A 10346-nucleotide genomic window follows, 5' to 3' on the forward strand; every position below is an offset into this window, starting at 1 on the left:
TGTAAAATAAAAATAAAGATTTTCGTAGAATATGCCTTTTATTGATTGGTTTTCAATATTACAAAAATTGTAAACACAGTTTTACATTACAATGAATCTGTAAGGAGCATTTACAAACACATATTTCAATTATATAGACACTATACAAGTATATTATAGCAAAATGTTAGAAAGAATAATAAAACTATTATTCTATATATAACTAGTATATTATATTTACACTATCATACTTACTAATTAGCTCAGTATATACTTGTGTGTCTTTCCAAAAATATTTATTTGTACAGACAAAGCTCTAACATCAGTTTTTTGCCTGCTACATATAATAGTGCCTTGAATTATATCACCCTGATTTACATCCCTACAATCTTTAAAATAAAACACAGTTTGCTTCCAATGTGTTGGAGTTTTGTCAGGGCCAGTTGAAAATGAAACAGGATTAGGTAAATCAAAGAAAGTATCAAAATAACCAACAAGTGAGGTGAATGTGCCAGTTCTAGATATTGTCAGCTTAAATTCAGATGAAAAATCCATTACATCAGTGGTACAAGTGTTAATGTCTATTTCTTTAACAATACATGGCTCAGATATTATGTGTTTAGATCCAACTATGTCAATGTTAGCTTCTCTAACCACTTCCGACTTCATACAATTCATTTTGTATCCATACACATCTGACCAGTAGTCAATGAGTTTCGTGTGAGTTTCAATATCGCCATTTGCAACTAAACTGATATTGCATTTATTCGGCAAGAGCAATCCTCCAGGCTTCAAATAATTATCCCTAGCATAAATAACACTATCCAACATACCTTCAAACAACAAAAAGTATCCCATCCATTCAGAAACAATAATATCAACTTTTTCATCCAGTTTCGTATTTTCTACTCGACCTTTCACAGTTTTAATAATATGTTGCAAATTATTTTCTCTGATAATATCAATTGCATGGTATATTATTTGAGATTGGTCCAAGGCATATACTTTTCGGGCACCAGCTGTTGCACATAACATAGATAAGATCCCTGTGCCACAACCGAGATCCAGTACAACTTTATTTTTAATAATTTCTTTGTTATTTAAAATAGCATCTCTATAACTCTCGGTTCGCACTTTATCTGATAACATTTCATAATGTATGCCAAAATGAGCATATGTACTGAAATATCCCTCATCATCTTCTAAAGGTAATTTAGACACACAGTTGACAATATTTTTGCCCTCACCATTAGTGTTTGTGATTCCACCATCAACAAGAGTTTTCATAGATTCCTGCATCTTATTTATATCTTCTTTAGCCATCTGTAGGTGAGCTTGATTTTCTTTAAGCTGGCCTGTCAATGTTTGAATAGTCTTTTGAAGTTCAATGAAGTGAGTCTGAGACAATGTTACTAAACCATTCTCGACATTAGCGTGGTATGTTTTTGGAGAATTACACTTATCAGATAGAGATTCAAAGTCGAACATTAACCAATCATCATTTTCCACTGGTTTTAAATACTTTTCGTCGTCCCAAAGAGGCATTGTTGCGTTCACGATGAAATCGGGATTAGGCTTATGTGACTTTATGTAGTTTATTAATTTGATGTATGAATAACAATCCATGTTGAATTTTAATTTTAATTTATTCAAAGCAAAGTTATGTTCAGTTTCGCAATGGCTTAAGCCTTCTTCTATGGACGTAAAAAAATTGGTACAAAATAAACATGTTACCGTAGTATTAGATGTTTCCATTTCTTGCCAATCATCATCATCGAAATTTTCTTCATCACTGCTCAGATCTGGGACATCGGACATGTTAGTAATTTATGAGTTTAGTTAGAAAATCAAATTTATTTCACTAACATGTGAGAATTATTTTGAAGGCTTTTCGTAAAAATCGATGGAACTGTCAAAAGAAAACGGCATGAACCGCATGAACAGAACTGACAACTATGACTTTGACAACTACTGCCAACAATTACCAACACACAACACAGATCAAATATTTGTGGTGGCATATATTGCACGCAATTTATTTTGTCACTGTGAAAAGCGGCCTTTAGAACTAAATGACGAGTCGAGCGGTTACGGAAATGTAGTAACCATGGTTTCAGCGTCAAATTATGCACAACAACAGTAGTTTCAGATTACTGTTTAATTGCTGTAGTAAGAAACTAGAATTTGCTAGAAGCCACCTAGTAATAAAAATTTAGAATGAAATTAAAAATATCTTCTTTCAAAGAACCAAAACATGTTGGGGTAGTTATTTGTGTGAGTTGGAATAATACTGAAGATGTTTTTTCCTGCGGGTGAGTGTGAATATAAATTAAGTGTGTAGCAATCTCTCATGAGTTCTATTTTGGTCGACACAAGAAAATTACTTTTTTTAACTATCTCTCGGCCAATGACAAAAGATTGCGGTAAGCTCTATGTTGGATTGAAACTAAATCAATTGAAACAGATAAACGAAAACAGCGATTTAATTTCTCTTAACTTTTTTTTTTCGCCCATACACCCACACTATACTACTCATAATCACTGGAAATTCCTTTCTTGCCGCAGTGATGATCATAAGTTATTGAAATGGAATCTAGTAAACAGCGAATGTATGGTTGTGATGACGTTCCCTGATGACTTCTATCCAACAGGGATGCACCTGTTCCCGAAAATAAACATGGGGGGAAACAAACATCAACATGATGTTATACTCATTTCTACAGCAGATGGGAAGTAAGTAAGATGGTTAAAATAGCATTTAGAGTACAACATGATATAAAGACCTTTAATATAACTTTATTTGTAAATCTAAACATTGTTTAAGATTTCATATAGTGAATCATAACGGTCGAATAGAAAAAACCGTTAACGCTCATCAAGGTGCTTGTCTCGCTGCACAGTGGAGTCCTGACGGAGCTGGTCTCCTTACAGGTAGACACTTTGATAACATTGACATTCAATTATATTTAAAGTGACTAGTTAAGTGCACGTGTATGACCAAGCGCATTTGTGCAGCACGAATTGGTTAGAACCAGAAAAAACAAAAACTCTTCATAATTGACGTTAAGTGTTATCGCGTTTGGAATTCTCCTTGCTGCTATTGCTTTACCTAATTACTTCTTATAACGCCGGTACCTGCAATTATCCTGATATTACGGCTGCTTATAGGGCGCAGTTATAACTTACTATCACGTGTGCACGTAGCTTATTTGCCTTCCACGTTTTAAAAAAAATATATAATTTATAATTAAAAGATAAATTATTTAGTCAATAATTCATAGTTATTATCTTATGCTTTTAAATATCCCTGCAATAACAACTTAAAATCGGTAGGTACATATGACTAACTGATTCGACCACTCGTGGCTAAGTAGTTCTAATATTTAGGTCAATACAAACTATGGGTTAGAGAGCCAAATTTCATAAAAATTGAGCACATCCACATGATCCATTTTAATATGTAAAATTCAATCCAATAAGTTTTTACTAACTGTTTAATATTGTTCTTCCAACACTTGTACCTAATTAATTGAAATCCGAATAAAAGTACCATTGTTGAAAGCATACGTATTTCTAGCCGGAGAAGATGGTTTCGTCAAAGTATGGTCTCGGAATGGATTGCTACGCTCTACAATCGTGCAATCGGATGTACCGTGCTACAACGCCACTTGGAGTCCGGATAGCAGCGCGATCCTGTATACGAAGGAAAACTTTCTCGTCATCAAACATTTAAATTCCAATAACAAAATTACAAAAGTTAGTTAAATTTATAAACTTTATACAGAGACCATAATTGTTTTTAGACGCAACCTAGTCAATTATTATTAAATTGTTTGAGACCGTTTGTACTAAATATTATGCAACAAGTATATTAAACAAAGTAGTTCTTTGTAGTAATTATGTTTACAAATAAACCAATTCGCGAAAAAATCATTACATATAATAAATGTTCGATAAACGATTTCAATATGGTCTATGCATATATTTCACATTTGTTTAAAATATATGTATAAGTATAGATAAGACAATGGTACATAGTGCATGTTTGTCTTTTTACAGTGGAAAGCTCATGAAAGTCTAATTTTATGCGTAGCATGGAATGCAAATAACAATATGATTATATCTGGTTCTGAAGATGGTTTCTCTAAGGTTAGTAATTTAATATTTAGCAATTTAAGAATTTTCATTGAAAGTCTAATTTTATGCGTAGCGTGGAATGCAAACAACAATATGATTATATCTGGTTCTGAATATGGTTTCTCTAAGGTTAGTAATTTAATATTTAGCAATTTAAGAATTTTACATTTTATATTTGTATAACAACATATATATTATAATATATTTTACATTTATTATATTATTAAAAAACATCTGTTCAATCTGTCGTGTATCTCGTAGAAGATAATGAATCTCTCGCCTTCTTATAACTTCTAACGATAAATAAAAAATATTTACTTTTTAAAGTTCGCTATTCATGAATGTTGGCTATATTACTTATGCGAATAGATTTGGGATACCTTCGGTCAACAAATATCTGTCAGCGTGAAACATGACCAACCCATCACCAGTGTGAGTTGGTCGCCTGCCGGTGACCTGTTCGTCATTGGAAGTTACAATCTCGTACGATTGTGTAGTGCCAATGGAGTAAGTAATATTTACACAATTCTTCGAATTAAAACTTACCTCTTGCAAGCTTCATAGTTTCTTATGTGACTTAGTACAATTCAACATACATGATAGAGAATTTTTAAAATCCATCATAGCTTTTCTGTTTTCTCAATATCAAACAAAAAATAAGTTTTTTTTTCTCTTTACAATATTTAGATGACGTTGTTCAATCAGTAGCGTAAATAAGGCTTTTATTGTTAAACAAATCTGCATTTCAACAGGTTTTATCAAGACGCAATAATGTGGTTATCATATAAATTCATGTGATGAAGCTCGTAAGCATATTTATATTCTGCTATATTTTTGAATTTCTTCAACAGTGGTCTCACTGTCTAGATCGTCCAGCCACCGGTAGTATTTATAGCATCGCTTGGTCTTCAGACGGTACCCAATTAGCAGCTGCTTGTGCAAATGGACATGTTATGTTCGCTCATATAATTGAAAGGTAATCAAATATTCATAAAGTGTCTGATCTGAATTGTTCTCAAAATTCTAGTAAGTCTGATAAAAACTGTTTATATTTTATTAAATAACTTCCAGAGAGTATACTTGGAAAAACTTCTCCTGCACCCAAACAGGCCGCAAAGTGATTGCTATTAAAGATATAATTACCGACCAAAGCGATCAATTAGACTACCCTGACAGAGTTATACAAATCGCACTAGGATTCAATCATCTTGTGATAGCGACCGTCAAACAATGTTTTATACATAAACTGAGCTCTTGGAATACACCAGTGACATTTGATCTTAAGGAAGGAACGATTAGTATGATTTTGTTGTCTGAAAGGTGAGATTATTTTTGAAAATAATAATAATAGCCTTTATTTAACAATGTTTCTTACATAATATTTATCTTACTCTAATTTAATTACTTGACACCGGTACTTGAAAGTTGTCTTGCTGTTGCTTGTCCCCTGGAGTTCGCCATTGAATGCGATTCAGCGCTAGTCTTTTCCATGTATGTCCCGCTATATTTTTAATATCTCTCCCTATCCGTCTTTTATATTGTCTCGAGCACTAGTCTGTAACGTCCTTCGATTAATACTAATATAATAAATACTACTGATGCGCTCTAAGTTGTTTTCCCTATTATACAGAAAAAAATAGTGAGGGTCTCTTATGTGAAATTGTCCTATTCTTATACGACTTAACGTACCCTAAACCTAATTTCGTAAATATCGATTACTTACGACACATTCTTATTTCTATAGTGTGAATGTATAGAAGATTTGCCGTAACGGTAGCGTTTTTATAAAAATAATAATAGTTGTAATAAATGCAATAAATATTGTACTTATGTTGTGTTTTAGATGTTTGTGTATAGTAGAGAGAGCCGGTATCTCTGTATATAGTTATATGGGGCGACTACTAGCTAGTCCCCGTTGGGGTGCCCGTCCAGACACCCTCGGTCGAGCAGCCTTATCTCTCGGACCTGACGCCCTCGCTGCTGTTGATCAAACAGATCGCAAGCGTGAGTATAAAAGAAAGAAATAAATTCTGAATTCATACTCTCATCTATTGGAAAATGACTACCAAGATTACTACTGCAACCATTCATTGGTCAAATCAAATAATATGCTGTTTATATTCCAAATTTCGATCACTTTTTATGAAGTCACTCCCACATATTTCGGGGTTAGATATTACTCATAAAAAAGTTTTTTAATATGTACTATGTTGGAGGATTTAATACCGTTGTAACTGAAGCAAAACCATTTTAAATACCCCGAATTTAAAGTTGCATATTAAACAAATCAAATCTTACTTACTATATTATTTTTTTGGTTAATTATTAATATACTATTACTTAAAGGAGTTCTCTAGTTGATTGTACAGATTACCTCTGATTCCTTCGTGTATATATGAATTTGGAAAAATATTTTTTCCTCAAATTGAACATTTTAGATAAATTAAAATAATATACTTAATCTACCAGCGTTTGGAAATTATAAAAAAAAATATTTTTTGTATTACAAAATATGATTTTATTATCTAATTTGCAGTTGTTCACGTGTTCGATCTACCAACTGGGCTAATAGTGCGTAGCTCTACTGATAACACAGTGACAAAATTGTCCCACAAGATGACAGTGTCCAACATCGCACTGAGTCAGTCGGGGCCAATTAGCGAAAGACAGCTAGCATTATTGGACTACAACCGTGACTTGTATGTAATTACAGTGAAAGATCCAAAGGCTAAGTTCAATAAATTAGGTAAATATAAATATTTATACATTTTCATATCCTAATGCACCGAGAAGTTAATAATAGTGTAGGAATCTAACACCCTGTGGTTGACAATAGGTTTGACTTAACATAAGTGTGAGTAATTGATATTATAGAAAGGTGTTACATATAAATGTGGATGGTAATAGGGGTAGAGGAAGAACGAAAAAGAGACGGATGGACTATGTGAAAGAAGACATGGTGAGAAAGGGAATAAATAACGAGATGACTGCGAACAGAGATAAATGGAAGAGAAAAACATATTACGCCGACCCCAAATACATGGGACAAGGCAGAAGCAGATGATGAGTAATTGACTTGATTAGTCCAGGTTTTTTGCTATTCCACTTAAATCACAAAAGTAAATAAATAAAAACAAAAAAAGCAGAGGTTGACCAAATTGATGAATTATACAAGTAGAATTAGTACACTCTCAAGTCTCTTATTATGAATTAATTTTACTTGTATTAGGATCTCAAATCCTTGACATAGTATGGAGTGCAGAAACAGAGCTACTGGTAGGTCTACGTGCCAGCTCTGTGGTGGCTTGGTGTTGTCCTCGCGCTGCCGCCCAAACTGATTGGCTCCTGCTGACCACTGTCAGCAAGGAAATCACGTAAGATTTAATTCATATTAACCTATTTAGGTATGTAGCAAATAATCTTCAAATTAGAAGTGACGTCAGTCGTAAAGATTCTAACATTTTGTTTATATCTGATATTTTATAGTAATAATACGTCAAAGAATCAGAGCATCAATTGTAGTGGCTTCGACAGGTCATGAGATTAAATCTGGCTTAGACCGACAGATCATAAGTTTGAATCTTGGCGACATATGACATTGAAAAACTTTGTGTGTGGTTTTATATTTCTAGACTCTCTCCGGTGACAACAAAACACCGATACCGATATCAAACCAAGTTAATCGAGAAAGGGCAGTAGGCTCGACCCTGTTATGTTGAATTCAAATGTCTATAATGAAACAAGATACATACGTCAAGTATTGTATTCTCTACGATGTCGAAATTTGACAATGCCTTAGAGCATTGTTAAATTTTGACCCTCGTTTGAAATAATAATAATGTAGGTAGGTATATATTTATATACATTTCATTTATAAACTTTTTATAGTGGACAACCTCTATGTATAACTGAATTTACAGAGATCTAGGTCGTAACCCGTCTGTTGTGTGTATCGAAGACGGCGTCGCGCGTATTTGTCGCGGCAATGGATCCACGCTGCACGTGTCACTCGCTGCTTTTCCCGAAAAGTTGTTAAAACACGTTGCAGCCAATATGTGGCAAGCTGCTTTACAGGTTAACGATTAATTAATATTATTTAGTAAATGTAATTAAATATCACTCACTTTCAATCTACAACCAAAAGGAGCAGATTGATACATTGCATTGCATTATAAATCAAAACAAAACACAATCTTTACCTATTCATGTCTATTACTCTTAAATATAACAAATAGTGCTTTCGAACTAAGAAGAACTACCAATATAACTGTAATATATCCCATTAGGAGTAGGTATCCGATTTAGTATAAACCGACCGAACTAGACTTTACAAAGTCGCATGCTTTTTTTAACAATTTAATTTAATTTAGTTTAGAGCAGTACCACGGGCACTGCTCTAAACTTTATTACACATGTGCTATTTTTCCAGTTGTGCCGAACGGTAGAAGACGAAACGCTATGGGCCTGTTTGGCAGTTCTAGCATGGCAACAACACCAACTGGCTGTCGCAGAGGAAGCATTTGCACTCATACATCAGTACCAACAAGTTTGCTACATTCAGCATCTCAGGGTACGCATATCTATTCCACAAATTCTGAATGCCTATTTTTCAAAATAATAATTTTAATATTAATGAAATTTGTAAGAGTCTATCTCTTTTGCTTTCTGAAGTAAAGGTAACGGAAAATATTTTTTTAATTAATTAATCTCAATTAATTCCATTAGTTTTACTCGCTAGTAATGTATAGATATATGAATAAATATGTAGCACAATTTTTTACAAGTTCTACAGTTTATGGTTTATTTTGCTTTATTTTACAGAACAGTATTCCAGAAAAATTGTCAGCCAGCGGTAGTTTAATTGTTAATTAGTAACAATGAAAATGGCAGTACATAATTATTTACGTAAATTAAAATTATAAAATTATGTTCACTTGGTTATCACTTTTGTAAAACACGAAAAGAAGTTTAGTATGAAAAAAAAATAAAGAAAGGAAGTAAATGTAAATCCCATCAAAAACATAAATGTGAAATGATAGCCGAGTTTAATATTATGATATATACCTTGATTGTTGACTTCTACGACAAAAGAGATGAGATCTAAATGGGTGCCAAGTTCAATGGTCTGTCCTGAAATGTATTTATAACAATATAAAATATCATTTCTTCTTATAACTTAGGATAATATACTGTAGCCTAAGGTCTAACTTGGCCAGTTCTCAGTTTTGTGTTATTTTCTATATTTTCTTGTAACTTTTAAATGTTCAAGTGCATTGCCAATTCAGTATCAGGAATTTTTGGGCAAATCGGGGCGGTATAACGTCCACAGATGGTTGTACTCTACAATAGAGCTCTCGTGACTTGGATCTAAATTGTTAAGACGTACCTACTCCATCTAAGGTTTTAACTCTGGAGAGTCCAACGTAAACCTGCCCTTTATTAAATATAGAGGAGCCTATGTTGAGAAGAGGACTGCTAAAACTAAGGCCTTGTGATTTGTGGATAGTAATAGCATATGTTAAGCAAATACGGAATTGTTCTCTTTCAACATATACATTATCTGAAACTTGGTATTGACACGTTATAGTTCGTAAGGACGATTATGTAACAAATTGACTGTTATCTATTGAATTCTCAAGAAAACAATTTGTTTCCAATGAGTTCTCATTCTCGAGTTAACTATACATTCCTACTTATAACTATACTAAAATTGTTATTAATTTTTGGTTTAAACTATTGTCTATACCATACGTATTTACTAAAATAATGTAATAATAATATAACCACAAATATATACGTATAATTTAAGAAAGCTATGTATTTCGTAGCATAAATCGCAACCTATAAGGTTAGATATCGAGAAACAAAACATTGAGTTTTATCGCACCGCTCCCACACGGCGCCGCCGCGGCGCCCTATACCGAAATGCCTATTATTTAATAATTATTTATAAAAATAATGATTTTACACTATCAATGTGCGCTAAATATTGAAACAATAATTAATACCAAATCTCAGTTAATAACATAATAAATACAAAATTCGACTATACTCCTAGTTATAAGTAAGAGTATATTTTAGACAGAATCTAAATTATAGCAACTAGTGTTTACCGCTCAATGCAATATTTGAAGTTTGCTAGTTATCGACACTGATGTGAAGGGGTCAACGTAAATTGGTAATGATCGACGTTTTCATACAATATTAGTTTCCGTCCAGTACAAGATGAG

General features: G+C 32.9%; 2 protein-coding genes across 4 annotated transcripts; one reads left to right on the plus strand and one right to left on the minus strand.

Moving 5' to 3' along the window:
• Positions 1-38: 38 nt before the first annotated feature.
• On the minus strand, positions 39-1908 carry LOC131851665 (protein arginine N-methyltransferase 3). The gene has a single exon (XM_059202184.1). It carries the CDS (start codon positions 1795-1797, stop codon positions 238-240), a length of 1560 nt encoding a protein of 519 aa, XP_059058167.1. The 5' UTR covers positions 1798-1908; the 3' UTR covers positions 39-237.
• A 208-nt stretch (positions 1909-2116) lies between these two features.
• Positions 2117-9108, plus strand: LOC131851653 (intraflagellar transport protein 80 homolog). 3 transcript variants are annotated; one of them, XM_059202172.1, is made up of 14 exons: positions 2117-2291; positions 2545-2712; positions 2804-2910; positions 3557-3735; positions 4039-4128; positions 4486-4623; positions 4968-5092; positions 5188-5436; positions 5960-6120; positions 6653-6862; positions 7346-7490; positions 8037-8190; positions 8546-8686; positions 8938-9108. In XM_059202172.1, exons 1-14 carry the CDS (start codon positions 2197-2199, stop codon positions 8986-8988), a joined length of 2013 nt encoding a protein of 670 aa, XP_059058155.1. In that variant the 5' UTR covers positions 2117-2196; the 3' UTR covers positions 8989-9108. The 3 variants fall into 3 exon arrangements, with proteins under 3 accessions (XP_059058155.1, XP_059058156.1, XP_059058157.1); XM_059202173.1 differs by having other exon boundaries at positions 7367-7490; XM_059202174.1 differs by having other exon boundaries at positions 2196-2291; positions 2631-2712.
• Positions 9109-10346: the final 1238 nt, after the last annotated feature.

The sequence above is a fragment of the Achroia grisella genome, unplaced genomic scaffold (assembly GCF_030625045.1).
Source record: "Achroia grisella isolate CSIRO2021 unplaced genomic scaffold, CSIRO_AGI_Agris_v1 utg794, whole genome shotgun sequence".
NCBI lineage: Eukaryota > Metazoa > Arthropoda > Insecta > Lepidoptera > Pyralidae > Achroia > Achroia grisella.